The 22,397-nt window shown below is 35.1% G+C and overlaps 1 protein-coding gene across 2 annotated transcripts in view; it reads right to left on the bottom strand.

The window, feature by feature from the left end:
* Positions 1 to 22,397, bottom strand: part of ANTXR2 (ANTXR cell adhesion molecule 2) — a 131,977-nt gene that overhangs the window by 90,226 nt on the left and 19,354 nt on the right. For both annotated transcript variants that reach the window (XM_006198222.4, XM_015250913.3), the window contains exons 8-10: positions 5,330 to 5,390; positions 3,408 to 3,506; positions 1,519 to 1,588 (exon numbers count right to left, since the gene is read on the bottom strand). In XM_006198222.4, coding sequence (XP_006198284.1) covers positions 1,519 to 1,588; positions 3,408 to 3,506; positions 5,330 to 5,390 — 230 coding nt within the window. The remainder of the gene's footprint in view (positions 1 to 1,518; positions 1,589 to 3,407; positions 3,507 to 5,329; positions 5,391 to 22,397) is intronic.

A 22,397-nucleotide genomic window follows, 5' to 3' on the forward strand; every position in this document is an offset into this window, starting at 1 on the left:
CACTAAGCAAGAGAAGGCAGCAGCTTGGTCTAGGATGCCATCAGTGCAGGTGGTGGGGAGGACTGCATTCTGAACACACTTTGAAAGCAGAGCTGAGATTTGCTGACTGGCTGTGTGTAAGAGATCAGTAACAACTCAAAGGTTACCTGAACAACAGGAAGGACGGGGCTGCCAGTGGCTAAGACACAGAAGGCAGCTCTGAAAGCAGACTGGTAGGGGGGCAATCAGGAACATCAGTACAGAATTACAGATTCAATAAAATAAGACCAAACTTGAAGTCAATAGATTTAATACTGCTATCATACGAGACATTATAACTCAGAAAGCCACTGAGCCCCAGTGTGCCCCTCGGGTAAAGATGGCTCCATGCAAAATGGACCTGCCTCGAACTCCAAGGCCAGTCTAATTGAGCCATAAGCATGTTATCAATAAGACAAGATTACTACATGACACAGAAAATAAATACTTTCTTATAGAAATAAAAAAGATTCTGGTAGTCTTGCTTTTATAAGTCATATTATCCAGACTTTTAATGGATTTAAAATAGAAAGCTGACACCGCTCCAGTTTCCTTGGATGATGAGAAGTGATGTCCAACAGCTTGAATATTTAAGCATCCACAAAAGTCAACTGCTCAAGTCAATTTCAAACTACTAAAATGATTCTCTTAGGTCACAAAGGAAAACACAGTCTTCACTCTCTGAACACTAAATCAGAGTTTGGACTAGGGCCTTATATTTTTTAGTTTTCTCTGCTCTAGGTGCAAGATCAGTATAAAGTGATTCTTGAAAACTGTATTCTATTCATTATCCTAAATGTATTGCATCCACTACTGTTGAACTAGAGAGCATTTGAACTATTTGCAATTATTTCCTTCATAGTAGAGAAGGCAGGGGAAAAAACTGCAAATGGAAATATTAAGTTGCTGGTAAAATTATCTGTGTATAGATGATTAAAATAAAAACCCTTCCAAACTAAACATCCTTTATTTTAACCAGCTATCATTATGGTTTATTACCACACCAAAGAACATGAAAATATAGACATTAACAGGACTGGAACATCAATTAAAGAACAAATATTTCCTAGACTAAGGTATGCTTTATTAAGCCTTCAGCTTTTTAATCTTTATACTTAAATACTATGGTAATTCATCAAAATCCCACTTTGAAATGTGTGTGTGTGTGTGTGTGTGTGTAAATTCAATACTCTACAGTCCAAAATAATGGCTGTGGCTCATTTAAAGGCCATAACAATAGTTCCCAATCCTATCCATTTAAATATTTATAGAGCCTTTTAATCAATACTTAAGAAACAAGATAAAACAGGCTTTACCATTTTCAACCTACTAAGAATATGTATAGTTAAATCATAACCACAGTAATTTGCCTAGTGTTTACTATTTCATATTTAATCTGCAGATCAAGAAAAGATAAAATAAAACAACTAACGTATATTTTGTCACCGTTTCCTAATTTGTACCTAAAAAGTTCTTAAATGTTTTTAATGAAATACTTACTCTCCAACTTCATGCAGGGCAGGTGCAGGGCAAAGCATAGAATTACGTTCCACACTTACCGGCATTACACCTGGAAAATAAAATGCCATTGAATTAATAAAGGGTTTTATGTATCTCACACATTTTCATTAATAATATGAAGAGATGTAGCAATCAGAGTTCAAGTGTGGAACATTAGCTATATTAGCATGAAAAACCAAAAAGATACTCATCTAGAGAAAGATGAGAAGGAACAGAGAATGAAAAATAGAGATTATATGCCTCATTGATATATAATATTGGTAAATATAAATTATGATTTTTTGATGTAGAGTAAGTTCACATGCAGCTTGTAGATACTATAAAATTATCAACTTTCCTCCTCATTATGCTAATATATTAGATAGTTAAGGATAAGTGATATATATTTTAAAAGCACAATTTAAAAATGATGGAGTAAAGAAGACAAATGTCCAAAAGATAATAAATTTATTTTAAGAGTTTACTAAAATAATTATGTCTATAATACATAAATACATTTTATAAAGCTGAATGTTTACACTGCCCTTGTAATTTTAAGAATTTATGAGAAAAATTATCTAGACTATAAATATTCAGAAAAGTTACATAATCAAATGGATAATCCTAGAAGGTGAATGATGAAAATAAAATACAGTATGATTTAATTCATTTGAGGATTTACTTTAATAAATTTAGCCTTATATAGCTAAGTATAAAATATGTTTATAGTGTAATCAACTTAAATGTGTAATCCAAAGGAGTTAGGTAAAGCTAACGCCTAGATACAGATGACTACTGAATAAGAACACTAAAATTATTCTGTCCTTTTCAGTTGTAGAACCTACTAGGAAGAGAGTTTGTTACAAATATCACTGTCTTGCCTTACTAAAATGACGATCGGATAGGAAAGAGAGGAATTAATCATGGCATTTACCATGCTGAGATCCTCACACTTCAATTAAACAAACACATATTGAGCAGTTACTGCGTATGCAGCCAAAGCTGCGCTAACCGGAGGGCTTAGAACCATTAGATAAACAATAAAATTGTAGATGAACCTCTCAAAAAATAATTCCACCAGAGTTCACAGAATCGTAGCATCTGCCGTAGAGTATAAAACCTTAGAAGACAACGTAATCGTCAATGAGGAGAAAATGTCTCAGTAGAGATCCAGAATGCTCCGAATACTAAGATCTATTTAAAGAGGAGGAGTTTTTACTCAGAATGAAGATGAAAACATTATACTCATCTGCTTTTTTGAAAGCCAAGCAAGGGAAAAATAAAACCTAATTTCCTAAATATGATAATTATCAATAAACACTGTGCTGGGTGGGCATTGAAGATATAATGTATCTGTAAGGCAAAAAGCTTGTCTTCAAGAAACTGGCTGACAAATTATTGGAAAATTAGATGAAGAAAACAAGTGACAATAAAATAAGGCAATAAATAATAAAGTAGTCCAAGATAGTTAGATTTTCAGGCAAAAGTGACAAGAAATAAATCTGGAGAAAGGCAATTAAATCAAGCAGTGCATGTAGTCCATACAGAAGACAGTCAGGAAAACTGGGTTCATCTCTCAGCTCTGCTCATTATTTGTTGTGCCCCCGCAGGCAAGTTATTTGACTCTTTCAGCCACTAGCCCATCATTTGTATAAAAAAGGCTACTCAGGATACGGTCCAGCAAATACTAAGTTATGAGCAAATGTTTCCACTATCAATAACCATTAACTAATTATTATTACTACTTGGTATTACAACTGGACTTCATTTCTCTCCTCACTGATTAAAAACATACATATAGCACAGTTCCATTTGGGGAAAAGAGGAAAACTCTTGTCACCGATACGCTGTGCAGATATTCAAGCAACACTGAGACCACGAGGACCTACTCTTTGTGTATGTTTCATTTACAGTGTAAGTACAGAGAACACTGCCATTCCGGCTGCCCAAGTTGAATCCTCTTCCGGTCAAAACAATCTGAAATTCCTCTAGAAGTAAAAGGGAAAATAAAAATTTTAATCACTGCTTTACAAAAAATAACAAAGAGACATAACTTAAAAGGATCAAGATGCACAAAATGAATTTCTTATTTCTATTCAGCCAACTAATAACAAGGAAGATGAGCTCTTCTCACTTTCTTCGACCCTCTAGGGAAATGCGGTGACACTACCACTCACTGTCACACGGAGACCCATTATTTTATTTTTAAACAAAGTGTTTTCCAATAGTGACCAAGATATTAGAATTGAAGCATCACGGTCATTTCCAGACAGACACGACAGAATCTTGCTCAAATTCTTAGGAAAGAACTTGCCATCTTAGGAAAATATCCGCAGGAAAGAAAACTGTGTTTTTGTCTCCTGTCAGGTACTGAGGTATGCGAATTTAAAGAAATTAATGCCTCAGGTTCTCTGGTTCTTTGAACAGTCGTGTGTTATGTTTTCTTTAATCTCTGACACTCCACACAGAGTTCTTTAACAGCTTCTCCATGTCCCTAATCCCAGTTTTATTTTCAGTTGCATGCAACCTTATAACTCATCAACCGTCATGCATTTTGGACAAATAACCTATGGCCATCACTGAAGAAAGCTGATTTAGCTTGTACTCTGCGTAAGAGGAGCAGTCACTAAATGTCAGAGGGTGAGATAACATGCTAGAAGAAAAGTTAACTGATCAAATGTCTTGAATGGCAACTAAATGTTTGCTGCTTTGCTACAAGAAGGTATCTCAACTATTTCAACACTGATTAACTTTCAGTCTTCTCAAAGACTTCCTACCCAAGATAATCTAGCACATTTACGGTAATTAACTGCGAAAGAAAATACTGCCATGCCACTCTCCATTCAGTGTGTTATGAAAGGAAATTTTCTTACAAGTTAAAATAAAGTGTCATGCATTTAAAGTTAAAATGTAACTCAGTAAAAGGAACATGAGCCTCTGGAGTCAGACAGACAAGAGTCTAATAGGACACCTACTAACAGCAAGTACTGAACCTGTCTCTGCCTCGGTTTCCCCATCTGTGAACCAGGGATTATAGAACTGTCAAATAGCGCTGTTATGAGGATTAGGTAAAATTATAAACGCAAAGAATCCCATCCTGCTCTGGAATATTCAGATCCATTATTCCTCTTAAATAACTCAATAATCTTTCATTAGAGAGTCTAAAAGATGCAGAACTTCATCCCACATCCAGCAGTTGGGAAGCTCTGTGGTAAATTGCACAGCACATTTCCTACCCTTCCTTCTTAAAGTAAACTGCAGGTCAGACTTGAAGAAGAACTAGAACAGGCCAGAGAGAATAACACTCTCTTTGGGTTGGATGGCTTGAAAGTGCTAAAACCTGAGTCTGTTCTTAGCACCAGCTGTGAAGCCACCTGGTTCTTCCCTGTCATCCACCCATAAATCACTTTCTATGGGCCCTAAGCTGGTAGATATTGTACTTTGGCCAGGTCACCAAGGCCTGGAGCCCAAAGTCTACAGATATATGACTGTTGGTATAATCAGATAAAAGGGAAAATTCCTATTTTATTTTACTTGTTAGAGGAAAGGTCTCAAACATGAACTAAATATACAGAAGATTTTAAAAGCCTGTCACACAATATGTTCATTATTTAAAATAACACTCCAATCTTAAAAATTTGAATTTAAAATAGAAATATTTCAAGGAATTATTTAAAAATTCTTACAGAAAAAGATGCCAAAAAAGTTAATTTTGCCATTCTCTTTCCAACATGAGTTTCAAATCATATATTTTAACTAGGAAAAAAAAGTACAATTTCTTACTTGGTATTTTTAAATTCTAACCACTTACCCCCCACACAGACACTCGAGGGCCGCAATTCCAGGACTTCAGTGCATGATTGAGCTAATATCTAAAAAGGAAAAAAAGGAAGACCAAGATATAGAACCAACTCTTAACAGGTAAAATGAATCATAAGATCACTAATAATCGTGTGGTCCTCCCCTTAACTTCAACAGACAACAGAGAACATTTATTAACTATCATATATACAACTACCGAGGTCTTACGACATTTCTGTGTTGTCTCTCAGTATATATTGTAAGATTGTATTCTGTAGGAATCCTTATTTGTTTAGAGTAACTACAGATAAGCCCAGATAAAGTGGGTTGCTGCCTCAAAGTCTGGTAGCCTTGGATATGAAAAGATAACTAAAATTTCCTGAGAGCCATAAAATCCATGCTGACTTTCCCCATCAGGCAAAAACGAGACAGCAATTCAGACCTCCTGTTTAATTATGCTAATTTAATGTTTTCTACTAAAAGATTCAATGTAATATCAATAAACACTTTTTTATTTGACTCTGGCATTTCTATTCAATTTCTCTGCCTCAATTCCCATGGATGCTATTCCTCCTTATATGCATCAAACGTTACACTTGCAGAACACAGGCTCCTTGTGGGAGCCAAACATTATTCTCAAAAACACAGACTCTGTACTCCAGCATTCCCAGAGCACAGGAACAGAATGGCTCTTCTTAGACTTGTTCTGAGAAACAGAAACCACCATACAAGGCACAAGGCTACAGGCGAAAAACAACAATGACGAAATGAGCTGCTCCTAATGGACTCAACAATCCTGTCTTTATTTTTAGAACTGCTCTGCGCTACATTAGCAAAGTCAGACAAGTTCCAGATGATCTCTGAACGACATTCCTTTCTTGACAGAAGTGGAAGACAGATGATGTACAGTCATTTCTAGCATCTTTTGCTCATAACTAAAACAGGAAGGAAGAATTGTGGCAGGAAACAGAAATGCCTTCCGTGCTTTCTTTGATAACAGTGGATATGTAAATTGTCCGACTCTTAAAATCAGCTGGATCGAATCACGGAATTTTTGTTGCTGAATATGCATCTCTGAAAGAGGGGATCATTTGTACTTTTTAAGATGACTTCCCAGTGAATCGACTTTTCACATAGTGATAGAGGCTTCAGTGATTAGGAAACAAACAGAGTAACATTTTACATCTGAGAAACTCCAAGTGAGGTCTGTTTAAACTCAGAAATGACCAAAGACATTTCATAGTCACTTAAAGACCTTTCAGTGCCAAACACCTCTTGGTCTGCTATTGTATCTCCTATAATTGACACTCCTTTGAAGAAAGAGTTTTGTTCAATTAAGAATTTAGGTAACAATCGAGGGCCATCGTCAAAGGTTAATGTGCCCTCTTGGAAGGAAAGTATCTCAAATCACTAACATCTTTAAATATTTTGACATACTTCAGATAACAAGTCTCTGAAGGGAACAGAATATAAAAGTTCTGCCAAAGGAATAAGAAGCTAAAAAGGTTCCAGCTAACAAATTGGGGCATAATTGCTTCAGCTTTGGCCGATTTGAGATAAGTGAGAACTAAGCCACGAAAACAGAAGGTCAAAGGAAAACAGAAAGCCCTCAAATCTATTTTATCTGCCAGCAATTCTGAAAGAATTTATTTAGAAATAAATCCCATTAAGGAGACTGATAGTATCTCACAGTTTACAAACTTTTTATTAGTTATTTTAGACACACCTCTATCAGCAGTACAGAAAAATGTTTCAACCCAGAAAATTATGAGAGGGAAAACCCGAGAGACGTTATATGAGATATATGAAGTGAAAGTACTTAAATATCTTAGTGAAGAAAAAAATGTATTCTACCGAGGACTTCAAATGGTACACAAATGCTTGATTCAAATTCACAAAATTGAGAAGGAATTTTAAGTTTGCAATGAAACAACCACTATGCACAGATTTTAACATACTGGAGACCAACATTAGGCCACTCATCAGGCCACTGATTGCCTTCAGAGTAAGTAAATATTATGAATTTTAACTATAAGATAAATTTATAGTATGGTAGATAGATGAATAAGTATCTTGTTGGAGGTTTTTTGTTGTTGTTATTTAAAAACAGTTAAATTTGAAGAAAAGAAAAAGAAAAAATATATACATGTACTAATCCCTAATTAAGTTTCTAGATAACACTGAAATGATGAGGTCAAGGTAGAGAAAGGTAGGAGAGTTTTAAGAGCAAACACATATGTAGACTTCTCATCTTGTTGTGGGAGATAGAGATGTCTGTTTGTTTGTTTGTTTTAAGTAAAAAGGATTAAAAAGAAATATAAAAAAAGTAAAAAAAAATTATGAGAGAGGTTTAAAGACTGTGTCTATTATAAATATACACCATTTTCTAAAACTTCCTTAGGATAAAGTAAATCAATATAAAGAGATTTTTTCCAAAGGCCATGTCAAAGACTATACAGCCCAGAATGATGTGTGTGAATTTCTGAAATTATGTTGGTTTTCTCTCTTCTTCAAATACTGATCATATTTAAATCAGATCTCAAAACATTAAAACAAACGTGTGTGGGTTGACTTCCTCTTCTAATTTGGTATATTCCATCCAAACATTTCTAAAATAGAAAAGTTCCAATAGTAAAAATCAAATGATTAATTCTTATGGAATGCTCCTTAAAACTGGAGAATGAACACCTACAAGGACCATTGATGGTCCACTGCTCTAAAGTCAGTCGCTGTTTATCCCCTGTAACATATTTTGATTTAAAGAAAATATCCAGTATAATTTAGAAATTTATGTTCTATTCAAGTCTAAGATTAAAGAAATTAAATTACATTAAGCAGAGATTAAGAATAACTAAATGTTAATTATATCTTGTAGTAATGTATATTACAGTATTCTTGTAAGTATACATTATATGTAAGAATCTACTTAGATTACTTGAATATTTGTACTTAATTATTTTAACAAAATAAGATAAGAAAAAGTGATTCAGGTAACACATTCATTGAAAGACAAGCAGTTTAGACCATGAGTCATAAAACTGGCATTACCAATTGACATAATCCACATAGAACACACTTATCTTTCTCTAAACTTTATTTTGATCTTTTTTATTTCATAGGACCTTATATTGAGTGTATGAGTCACGTCTTCTGTTGGAAGATGAACTCTTTGAGTACAGAAATGGGATGACATACTGTGCAAGCCTTTCAGGACTAGCATGTTGTCTTGTACGTGCAGTACAAGCAATAAATGCTTACGAAATACAGAATGAATGCATGAATTAATGAGAATATTAAAAATGTCTATCCAGTAAGCAGTTATTAATCATAAAAGGACTAAGATAAAGCAGAATAAAGTTAATTTATGTGAAAAAGCATCTAACCTCTCAAATAAATTGTAAATATTGGAAATCCTGAGACCCATAATTTGAAACTAAGTTCACCAAAACCATTTCCACATGAAAAACAGTCAAAGAGCAAGAGAATGTGGTGGGGGGAGAAGTGAGAGAAGAAAGTTTATGCATGTTTAGAAAATAAAATTTGTTGTAAATCTGATTTTTCCATCGAGAGTTTACCATGTTGCTATATTAAGAAAAGAACAACTAAAAGGTGTTGTGATTTAATGTTTGTATACAAATAGTTTACATCATTAAATTTTTAAACAATCATTTCCATAAATACAAAATAGTTCATAATCCATTCTCACCAAGTAATTACACAAGTTCAAATGTTCAAGATATCAAAATGGATCTATTACATTAAAATTGTCATCACTAAATGACAAAAGATAGAGGGGACGACTATTTTAAACACTAGTTAATTTTTATCAAATTAAATACTGTTACTGATTGATTGAAAATTGGATCAGATGTCCCATCTATAATTGATGCATTATCTTTCATACTCTGCACTTCGCCATCATTTGTACAACAGAGGATCTTGTAAAGATGTTTCTTCAAATACATGTTGCCGTCTGTCTTCATTAAGTCTCAATAGAAACAGAAAATAGTTTCCAATAAAGGTCGGCCTTAGTTGACATCAGAGAGAGCTAACAGCACCATAGAACAAATTTAAAGATAAGCCAAATGCTATTAACAAAACCAGGGCACTCTAAGTCATGGACACACTAGATGCAAAATTGCATCATTTGAGAGAGATATATATATATAAAGATAGATAGATAGATAGATAGATAGATAGATAGATAGATAGATAGATAAATTGGCAAAGAACTTGATGCTAGCTGTGAAAAGAGTATACTAATTGTTCACTCAAAAAGTAATATTTGTATTAAGGAATATTTACAAATGAAAAAAAATATATTATTACCCAATCCTTACTTTTAAATCCTCAAATATTAATATGGATGACAAAAGTTAAACTTTCTAAATTTAGAACAAATATCCATAGCCAAAAATTCAAATTCTAACAACAATAATAATAACTACCATTTATTGGGTGCTTATTACATTCCAGAAATTGTGCTAAGCATTTTATCTGAATTTCTTCAATCAATCCTTCCAAATCTTAAGAATACATACTATTTTTATCCCCATTTTATACGTGAGAAAACTGGGACTTAGAGAGATTTTTTTAAATTATCCTAGAACAATTAGTTTTTTAAATAGCAGAGCCAAATCTCCCCAGGTCTGACTGAGCCCAAATTCCATTCTTCTAACCAGTCCCCTGCCACCCTCCAGGCTTAGGATAAATGGTCTATCCATTAGACAAATTAATATCCAACAAACTAGTGAAATTTATCTGCCTGTTTTGCCTGGATGTCTTTTATACTATCAAAAATAATCTACAATCTGGCTTATTTCTTATCTTCAAAAGTATGTCACTAGGCTTACACTGTTTTTTTTTACTGGGGATTTTATAGGTTTGTTTTAAAATTCCCAGCACCACCGACTTTGAATAAATTCAAATTTTGGATCATCCTATGAATTAGTAATATACAGGACACCCAAATGCTCAGAGCCCTCTCTCTTTTTATTCATTTTTTTCTATTTTTTCTTACTTTATTACTGCCTTTGGTCTCAGATTTGGTTTTGTACAGAGAAAACACTTGTACTTATTACTTCCTGGCAACATACAGAAGCTAAAAGACAAGCAAGACTAGAACAAGCTACCAGGGGTCCTGACACTGGTGTGGGAACATAGTAGGAATTTGGAAATTAAAATCAAACTGCGCTTAGAAAAGTTTTTTGTATTCAATCTTAGAACACATTTTTTTCCATAAAAGTAACTATGTCAACGGTATTGAGGTTTCATAGTTCAAACACTCTAGAAGTTGCCTGAATCCTGGGAACAGAAAGGACATTCAGAGTGAGGAGGCAGAAGTTTGGCACTGTTGGTTTTGTTTAATCTTTCTGTTTTTTTCTGGATGTGAAGCTGACTTTAGCAAACTTTTCCTATCTTTTTTTTTTTTTATTTTGGTGGGGGGAGGTAACTAGGTTTATTTATTTTTAGAGGAGGTACTGGGGCTTGAACCCAGGACCTCATGCATGCTAAGCAAGCGCTCTACCACTTGAGCTATACCCTCCCCCCTAGCAAACTTTTGATATAGACTAAGTGAGCCTTTGCCCCTCCCCTCTCATTGTCTCACCCAGGTTTCTAGTTGCACAGAAATGCTTTTTCTCTAACCACAATCACAATCCAGGTTTGCCCTACCTCCCCCAAATATTCTATTTCAATGTAGTTGTTCTTATTCCATGAACTCATTCATACTAACATGTGAATGTGGATATGTGAAAAGATGACTCTTCAAACAACCTGGACAGGATTACAGCCTCAGGAGGTTATTTTTTTAAGCCATGAAAATCACTATACATGGAAATTCAGGCAGCATAACCATTAGTAAAGCAAAAAAATGCAAGGAAGGAATATGTTCCAACATGGAGCGTCAACACTGGAAAATCAAGTCGGCCTACATGTCTGCCTGAGGGAGCTCTGCCCCTCTCTAACTCTTTCTCTTAGTTTCTCTCCCTCCTGCATTTGTGAACCACAGGGTCTTTAAACATTTTTAACCTACAGTTGCACCCACAGGGCACAGGTTGGGCAGGAGATAAAAGTGTGAACTTCCAGGCAGAAGAGGTCTAGGCTGAGTAGCTGATGGTATATTTGCTGGTTTATAAACCAGCAAAAATCTATAAAAGAAAAGAGGTTGAAATATATAGAATTCTAAATTCTAGTACTTAGTGTAAAAGGTCTACATTCCAGCATATTGTCCCAAACTGGGAATGAAATGCCTAAAGATGGTTTTATATATTTAATCTCTATAATAACAGTTACTGTCCTTACTCATTATCAAAACTTTCTGTCCTCTTTAAAATGTATTTGTCTTGAATGCCTCCTTTAAAATGTATGATAAAAAGCCTACCATCAATTCATAAGAAAGTAAAAAAATCCAAGTATTTCCCATTTGATGAGTTGTTTGGGATTAAACTGTGTGGAACGGTAGCATTCACCGAGTTGTTTGGGATTAAACTGTGTGGAACGGTAGCATTCACCCTTACAAATTATCATTAATTATTTTCTGTTGCTTCTAACTTATTGTATACAGTTTGAATATGTTATTTGTACAATTCAGATCATCAGAGTACTCTCAATAGTTTGGGTGAACACTGCAAACACAAATTTCATGGAATGTCTCATTTTGGCAAGGGAGTGGGGTAGAATAAGATAAGGTTGTTTACGCCTCCCTCTGGGTTAGTTTGATTAGCGGCAAGACCGGATGCAGCCTTAGGAGTCAGCTCTGACTGTGCTGCTTGCTGGCCTCTGAGAATACAGATGTTTGGCAGGAGATCAAAGTAGGTCCTATTGTGCTGTCCTCTGAAGTCCAGCCTGAATGAAGTTCCAGAATGGGGTTTCGCCCTGGATACTCCAGGCAAATTAATTTGGATTGAGCCTGCATCTAGTGTTATGTGGTCAGGTTGTACGATTTCACTACAGGCTAAATTTGCGCACAGGGCAACAAGTGGCAGACACGCACTTCGGAGTCAGAATGCGCAAGATTTGTGGAGGTGTGAGGACCACTGCTAAGACAGAGACATAACTCTTTCAAGAATCTCCTTGGTTATAAAACAATTTCTTATCTTACTCATCCACAGGTTATGATCAGATCTTTACAACTACTGAATAATAACCAGGAAAATTGACAGTATTATCAAGGAACTATCTAGAGTAGAAATAAGCAGATAGCATCAGGCCTGATTTCTTCTTTCTTGGACATTTTATGATACCTATGAACCCATATTTTGATTGAGCTCTTGTAAGTCCCTAAACATGTTTACATAATGAACACATGTTATAATAACAAATATGGAACTGATAGGAGGTAGTAAAAGCCATATCATGGCCTGAAAGAAATGCATACAATGGATATTGCTGTGGCCCTTTTCTTCTGGCCCTGAAGATAAAATGGGATTAATTAGTGGAGAATTGCAGTCAGGATATATCTAAGACAAAATTTAGCATGGAATTAGCTAAGATGAGGGGATGAAGTCAAAATATTATTTAGGACCCACAGTGTCTTTGATGTTTAATATTAAATTTGTGAGAAATATCTAGGTCTTATGATTTGAAGATCAAGCATCCAGTGTAAACAAAACAAACAAACAAAAGCCCACTTCCTACAACTAATTATAAACCAAGATAGATTTTTAAAATCTATATTTTTTCCGATTTCTAAATGGCAATGGGAAAGATACTCTTGGAAAGTAGAATAGAGCCCTTTCCAGAAGAAACTAGGTAAATATGTTTTAAATGAATGATAATACCTCACATTCAAAACCAATCTAATATAAAAAATATACAGCACAATATGTTATAACAGCAGCTGCTCAATTAATGTTTATTGAATTAACTGAAAATTAAATGTAAAACTTTCTAATAAAAAGCATAAGCATTCAGACTACAAAACAAATAAATGGGGTGCATGACAATGAACTGTTAAACATATTTAAAAATACAGAGTTTAATGAGGGGCTACTTGAACTAATCTTTTGGTCACACACAATGAAAGGAAAACTTATTTGGACAGTTCAATTTTTTGGTAATCAATGCACTGAGCCAAATGGAAAAAAAATTGTTTTTAAAGAGAAAGAAACAATAAAAACAACACAAAAATAAACAAATTTAAGATATGTTTCTTCTTTTTCAAAAAGGGCTAATTCTAGACAGGATATGTGGAAACAGGAAAAGTATATTAAATCCCATTGAATGGTTGCCTTTGTGACCTCCTTTTTTAAGGTCAATTCTAAATAAAAGGATTTTTACCCCCAAATAGACGATCTCTTCACACTTAAATTCAATATGCTAGCCAAACATCTTCAACATTTTAAAAACTCTATTCAAAATTCAAAATACTCATTCTAGCAATAATTTTCTAACAGTGACTTTGAGTATGTAACATCACCTACACCAGTACCTTGCAGATAATTTACAAGTACCCTCAGTGTATCCTTAACAAATAGAACCTGCTCATTTCCATAACATACAGCATGTCAGAAAATATCAGTGAGCATAATAATACAGTCTAAAAAAGCAAACTATTTTTTTCTGCTTCACTGAGACGCTTTCAGCACTGAGTTCATCCCAAATATGAAGCATTCCAAATTTAAATTTCATGAGGAAAAATCACTGAACATCACTAGTTCCCCCCCAAAAGTCCCCTTCAAAATGAAGCTTTAGTAATCAGCCTACATGTGCATAAAATAAGCAGCTAAAACAACTAGAAAGATGTTTCTCACAATCTTTTCTTGTTTGCTTTTTACCTTTCAATATTCAGACATATGATTTTTACTTTCTATCTTGCTGCCAAACATCCCTACCAAATATATTTTTCTCTAAGAGGTAATACTTCAATGAAAAACAACTGTAACTTGTAATCACATGTTTTGGTTTGTTTATTTTTTAAAAAATGCTTGGAGCTCCAAAATACCAGTTGCTCAATACGGCATGTTCTGCACTGACCCATTTCTAAATATGGGTTCTCTCTTCCTTGGCAAACAAGGGAGCAGTCTAAGCACAAGCGATGGATTCTAAACAAACTTTTACTCTAATAAATCTGGGGGCGAATGTAAGTTATGATTGTTGTCTTTTACTCGTCTCAGCTCCACACATAACAGATGAGTTACTGATTATCCTGTTGGTGAAATCATGTCTGTATCACAAATTGCAAAACAAAAACCCAAGTGACAACCTAAGCTCCTCTGCATCTTGTGATTTTCACAACAAATCGTATTAGCAAGTCTTCCTTTTTCACTGTAACACAGAAACACACCCAAAAATGGACTGGGATATGAAACAAAAGTTTATGTGCCTCTCTTTCTTTTGTTCAGCATAAACTCAGAATAATCATTTAATGCTTTCTTAAAGGATGAGTAGATTTTTCCATAAAAAGTGCTCTGAAATTATGGGATAAAGTAATAATAAATGTACCATTTGTTTCAGAATCTAAAGAAATTGAGTCCCAACATGTTTTTCACTTAGATGCATATATTATTTCATATTAGTCCTATTTACCCATTCTCTTGTTTCATTAACTGAAATGTTAAATAGACCTGTCAAGCATGGTAAGTCTGTATTTGTTCTATTTGATTTTTTGAAACTCCAGAGTGGCAAGTAAAATATTTCCCTGTGCAACAGGAATAGGAAAAAAAGAAAGCTCTATCAGTTCTATTGATTCTACAAACACATATGCCTAAAAATTGTGAGCTCAGAAAAGTCAAGAATACTAGATTCATCTTTGTAACCCAGCATCAGAATAGTGTCTTGGACACAGTAAATATTCAAAAATTTGCTTCCAAATAAATTAGGACTTATTATATATATTTGTGGTAAAATGAGATATAACTGAGAAATTGTGCATTTACTCATGATAATTTACACTGACGGTACATTTAGTCTCAAATCGTAACCATTTTAGCCTCCTTTTCAATGTCCTTCCACTCAACTGAATTTGCTTTCAAAAACAAGTGAGCCTCTAAAGGTCGTCTTCTTTTGTAGTCCAACAAATTAATGTTAAGAAATAAACATCTGGCACTTAATTGTAACCTAGCACCACCACTTTAGTTTTCTCACAAAATATCACAAAGCTGTAATTGTTTATTGAAAATGGATTTGATTTTCTTAAACTACAATCCCAACCAAATAAAGAAAAAGAAAAGAATAATAATATTATTAAGTATAATTATCGTGCAAATGCAAATAGAGCATTGGACAATGGATGTCAAGATTATAAAATTTCAGTAAATTAAATGAATAATTTAAGGCAAATTTTCTATTTGTATTTTTGAGTTAATTAGAATCTAGAAGTGGAGTGCCTTAATAAAATATGTCAAAAGCATTTTAAATGTATTTGAATATCGTGAACTGTCATAGTTATTGATTTTTTTTCCCTACCCAGAACAGTTTTTCATCCTTACACACCTGTGAACAGTGTTCCCTTTCTATTGGGGAAATTGTTCTCCACTCCATGGAGTCCTGGTGAGGCTATCAATCATGATACCGTCTCCCTCTCCAGCTTGCTCCCAATCTTTCATCATGGGGGTGGGCATGTTACCCAGGCTGGTCCAAATATGTTTGTTGACTGTAATTGCTACAGGAATGAGCACTTGACCCAAGGGAGTAAATCAGAGTCTTTAACTAGTACCAAGCATACCAATGCCCAGAGACAACAGGTCTCTCTTTCCAAAGGGCTTGCTAGTTGAGCCCCATGTAAGCTGAAACCCTTGGTAATTACTTTCATTTGACACTTATCTGAATAAAGAGAGAATGAGGCAAACAGAAATACAGGCAAAACCTACAAAGAGAGAAGACCCTAAGAACACAGATTAATTCCCTGAGTCTAACTGTACCTGAGGCAATTTCCTCCTCTGGACCATCCAGTTAGCTGTAAAAGCCAATAACTTCTTCCCCCTTAAACTACTATGAACTTGGTTTTTGTCATTTGTAACCAAAAGTCTTAATACAGTGGAATATAAATAAAGAGGATGAAATCAAAGTAATACAGAATCAGAAGTCAATCCAAAATAAAGATTTTCTGGCAAAAACAAACAAAAAAATGATTTGATTTTTTTAATGCTTCACTACACCATAAATATATTATAAAAATATAAAAATATTTTCAAGAAGCATGGATTTTATGTATCCATTTATTGATTAATATGAACTAAACAATGACTACTTATCCAATGCTATATTAAGCACTGGGCAAAAAAAAGGAGGAGGGGGAGAAATAGGGTCCCAACCTTCCTACCATTAATGTGAAAGATGTTATCAGGGACAGCTCATCTGTATTCAGTACTAAAGGTCCTTGGATAAATAGAAGCTCAGAAGAATCTGACATACAATGAGCCTCACATCATAGCCAGTCCTTTTTAAAAGGAGTCCTAGAAACTGATTTCCAATTTGAGTAAGTTGTATCAGTTTGGTTTTTCTTCTTTCCCTGTGAATATATCTTTATAGTTAGCTCAGACTTTCGGTTTTTCATCAAACCATGACTTTATAGAGATTTCCACAATGAGGCAGTCAACATTCATAGCAGAACCTGCTGAAAGCAGTTAAGCTAAGGTCTTATCAGAATGTTTATTAGATACCACCTTCCTCTACGAAAACGGTTTTCCGGTAGAGAAAATAATTTTGCAATGTCTTCTCAATCCATTAAAATACTGTTTAGACACCTTTCTTCAACACTTTTAAAAATAATAATAACATATTATCAATAATAATAGATGTTACTGAGAAAAAACATCTTGGCTCCAAAGGTCAAATGAAGCTTGTATTTCCAGCACTACAAATGAAGGTATTTTGTGAAATGTATATTGCACTGTTTCCCTTTATAAACAATCTACCACAGTTTTATTTAAATTTCCCACACGTATGAGTGACCATTGCTTTCCTATTTATGTTTCTCTACTTCTCTATTAGGTACTTAGAAACTCTGGCACTTGCTGCCATCACCTCAGATGCAGTGTTCTTAATTCTTTTGGATCAGGGTTATTTATAAACTCAGCTTCACAACTCATTCATCTCTTGTGCTTAACACTTTCTGAAGTGTTTCACTTCAGCAAAAAAATAAAAATTACGGAAATAATTGCAAAGAGTAAAATATCTCATGCCTTTGTATTTTTTTTTAAAAAAGAGGGAAGGAGGCCACAGATCATTTTGATTTTTATTCTTTCCCTTTATTCGCTAATCAGGCTTTGTTTTCTCTTTAATGTCCTCTTCTACAGGACTGCACTCTGAAACACTGCACTAGAAACCGTGTGCCATTCACAGGTCAGTCTGACCTATCCTTGTCTGAACAAAATTTTATTTTCAAATGAAAGTCCTACAATCACTTTTCCAAGAAACCAAAAATAACTAACATCCTAAGATCTTAAAAACAATGTAAAGTGGAAAATAGAAGAACTATATCCTTCTGTTTGTGAACAACGGGAGAGCAGAGAAAAAACAAGAGGAAGAATGACCGAATGCCGCAGGTTTCCCGGAACATTTCCCTGGACTTCCACTTCCCTAAGAGACAGCCTCCAGCGAGGTTTCTTCCCAGGCCCATTCAGCTTCTCTCTGCCCTTCTGCCCAGTTTCATGTTGTCCTCTCACACTCCAGACCCTCTGTGAGAACAGACTTCACTTGCAATGCTTCTAGGTACTCACATGAGCCAGGGGTGGAGGGCCCAAGTCACATTTGGTTCCTCTCTCTGCCCGTTACATCCTCTATCTAGTGAGCCCCCGGTTCTGTTAATTTTTTAAAGCTTCCCACATTTACCTTTTTATTTCCAGTTTCCCTGCCACCACAATGATAACAACAGCAATATTTGCCAGAGCCTCCAGAGCTCCACTTAGCACGAGCAAACGATTTTACACAGGGACGTTCAGCCCCACTCTGCTCCTGACACAATTCTGACCAGGGCAGAGAGTTTATTGGGTGCTTCCCTTGCGGTCCTTGACCTAGTTTTATTGTGAAGGATCCCAGGGCCTGAAATAAGCCCTTAGGAACTATGGTCCACTGGGAGATTTAGTTTCCTTCCTAACAGGGTAATATTACTACTATGAATTGCTAATTAGCACCACAACTTCCCCCACAAAAATTGTGGCTCTTTTCAGAATGGAGGTTCCTGAAATTCTACATAGCTTTTGTCAAGAGAATACTGAATCTCCTTTTCTAGTTATTGGCTTCGTCCGAGTCCCGATTCCCGAGGATTTGGAACCAGGGCACAGTCAGATACTTGACTCTGCGTGGCTACACCATCTAGACATCCTTGTTATGACCCACCTACTAGATGTGATCCTTGCACATATCAATACCATCCCCCTTTAGACCTAAGTCATTGATTGTTTAGAATGCTGGCCATCTCTCTCAGTGGACTGCCGTCCTGAAGAATCAATAACCCCACCCCACATGGTCCCAGCTTCCTGCCGTTCCCAGCTTCCCACCACAGGCTTTAAAGCCCACCTCTTTTGAGTTAGATCATTCTTAATCATTGTCTCACTTAAATCACAAAACAACCCAATGAAATAGGTATCATTATCCGCACTGACTGATGAAAATTTTAACTCAGGGAGATTACATTACAGGACTATACAAGGTCACGAGGCTAGGCTGTGGCAGAGCACTCAGGTCTTCCTACTCCCAATCGCATATTGTCTTCACTATATTAGGCTTCTTTGTACCGTGTCTCACAAGCACTATTGCAAGAGACGTAACACAGCTTTCTATCTTCCAAATCACCCTACACATTACCCAAAGATTATTCTTCCTGAACGTTCACTGCTATCATATAAATCTCATGCTCTAAATTTATCTTCCACGCTTCCCCAATTATTTATGCAATAAGGGCCAATTCACCATCTAAACATTTGAGTCTCCATAATCTGGGTCCAGCCTGCCTGTCAATGTTTATCCCCCATGATAGCTCCATAATCGAAACCAAATACTCCGGTGCCTCAGCCACTCAGCCCAGGCTGTTTCTGAAGTTCTGTGTTTCTTGTTTCTAATTATACTTACTCTCATTGTCAAAGCCTCACATGACCAAATTATTCCACCCTTCTGTCAACTTTACTCTAGCCGTATTGGCATTGTAACACAAATTGCATTGTAGGATTTCTTTTTATTACATAGGGTGACGCATGGAAATTTCCCTTTCCCAAATTCCCACACTTTGTAATTCTTGCAGGGCACCACCACATTCCAAACCTTAAATTGTCATTTTCGAGTTGCTTTATAACAGAGAATTTGTCTTATTTAAGTCTTCTCTTTCAAGCTTAACACAATGCCCTAAGCATAGTAAGAGCTCAATAAATGAGTAGGTGAAAGAATACATTAGATAATGGGAAAAGAGGAAAAGGTTTTCACTAGTACCTACATGATGACGATAATGAATTCTAAACCTTCAAATGTGCTAATTAAGAGTGGAGGTTAAACCAATAGTGCAAAAAATGTTATTTATCCTGTTTGCCTGGATAGAAATCTAAAAATTTTTGAAATGATACATTCCTTCCAAATTAAAATAGAACAGTAATGTGATTTTCTGAATCAAATAAATTTTAGAAAAGGCACTAAACTGTTAACATGCAAAATGTTCATAACAAAGGCCCTTTCAGGTCCCTTGCTTTTGAAGTTGTAAAAGACAGGACTACTTAGTGTTTCTAACTGTGATAAAAAGAGGCTCCAAAATTAAATTCCAATCTTTGCTGATTAAGAAGCTGAGCCTAGACAAACCATGTCTTAACAAAACTTGCTATCTTATAAAACAAGGGGACCGAACCATCTAGGTCACTGGATTTTGGTGGGCAGGGAAGGAAGGACAACGGAAGTAAGAAAATCACATTATCAGTTTTTCTCAATTAAAGATTAACTTCAAGGAAATGAATGCACTGACAATTAATAAGGCCAGATGTACTTAAATGACTCCTATCAAGAAAAATAAATCTGTAATCTATTTAGCAAATATTTTTGCCTTCAGAGTACCAAATATCTTGAAAGACTTAAATTTTCTGTTTTCTTCCATTGGCTTAGTTTTGTGTACATACATTCCACAGTACAATTTTATCCATTAGTTTGGTAAACCCTAAAGAACAGAGAGATATTCTCTTCTGTCTGCCCTTACCCTGAAATAGATATGCTATATTTGTTTTAAGTATCAAATATAATTTTTAAAATATAATTTGTAAGTATAAGGGGTAATTCAAATTTGAGGCAGAAGTATACTTTTTGTATATTATCAGAGGTGGAGCAATCTCTGCCTTGAAAAGAGCTAAAGTGTTTGAATGGCCTTAAATTTCTACAAAGTGGGCAGAAATCCTAAACTAGCATCATGTTGACAAAAATCTCAGCGATTAGTGGGATCAGCTTTGACTGTAATGGCTCCGTTTGTCTACCTGCCACCTCTGCCAAGTTACTGCCAGGGCTTCCCCAGAGGCTGGCTTCCCTGAGGATCATTTACTCCTCCATTTGTGACAAAATAGCTGAAGTTTAATTACAATGAGATGATAGCTATACCCATCAGCCACCTCCAGAGGAAACTCAAGAGGCTTCATTCATAATTTGTGGCTGAAATAACCCAGTTCTCTCTAATTCCATGCTAAATCTTTCAACGTAACTCACTTGAGCTAAAGTCCATCAAGAACTTCAGGCAAGAAACACTGTAGTTAGAAATTCCATTCTGAAGTTTCTCTAATACAAATTTAAACCATGAACTTTAACAAATGAATTTAATAAAATAACAACAACTTTATCTCCTCTGATAGTCAACTACTAGTACCTTGAAAGAGAAATCTGTCGTCATAACCCACAAAAAGAGAGTTTTCAAAATTCCCCAAGGGAAAAACCCACAGAGGTCTTTTCTCCTCCCCAGTATTAATTATAAAAATAATTGCAAATTCACAAGTATAGTAAAATTCTATTTAAAATACAATACACTGATTTATTTATAAGGTCAAATGATACTTCCATTTGCATTGTCAATCCATTTTTTAATATTTTAAAGCCAATCACAGTTGTAGACTATATATCATGAATCTAGCCATAAAAGTATTTACTATTTCTTACATTGAAAATTTTTCTTAAAACTAAACACATATGTAAACTCCTAAAATAATTGAATCTCTTTTGCATTCTGCACTTACACTTGGCCTGTCCACTAGTCATACTAATATGGGATAGAACCAAATCGTATGTTTCCTCTAAAAAGCTCCACTTATTATGGGGGGGAGAAAAGCCTACAGGCTCCCAAAAACAAATTCAATAAATCTCACTATTTCTGAAAAAAACTTGATCTTTAAAAAAAATTGTAAATGCCAGAACCAAATGTCAGAAAAAAACCGAGATTTTTTTTTCCTTCAAAAATATCTAAAGATTAAAGGAAAAGCTTTGGCTTAGAGAATATATATTATTCACTTCCATTTTAGAATGTTGTTTACCAAAATATCATAAATACTTAATAGCAACTGTTCCTAGTGCTTCTAGCAAAAGGCAGTAAAACGAAACATAAACTTCAGCTGCGAAGCCCTAGGAGCTTTGCTTTGCATTTCATCACTCCACTTCCCCAGACCCCGTTTAGGGTGGCCCCGGTTCTAATGATCACCAGAGACGGCTCAACTGAATTCCAAACAGAAATATTACGAGCTCCAGTGAACCCATTAATCATTGAAATGGAAAGAACAACAACAGCAGTGAAATCCTCGGCCGCTGGTTCCAGTTGCCTGACTGATAGCTAAGACATACCATATTTGGAGGAGGAAGTAATCACACATTCCAATCCAAAATTTTATTTTACACTTCTATAAAGCCTATAAAACTTTCAAGATATCAAGACGGTGAGGAACTCCATGCTCCAAGGGTGCTCTGGGACTATTTATGAAAATCTTAAACTTGAAATCACAAACCCAGGCTCACAGAGCTCAATTTGCAAGAATTAATACCAAATCTCACTTACAAACAAGATCCAGATCTTTAGAATTTCCCTGCGTTTGCAACATCAAACTTCCTTCTTACTCTCTTTGTTCAAGATAATGACCAACTGAACTGGATATCAAGATTACTTCTTACATTTAAAATATACCTACAATTAT

This window comes from Vicugna pacos, chromosome 2, assembly GCF_048564905.1.
Source record: "Vicugna pacos chromosome 2, VicPac4, whole genome shotgun sequence".
NCBI lineage: Eukaryota > Metazoa > Chordata > Mammalia > Artiodactyla > Camelidae > Vicugna > Vicugna pacos.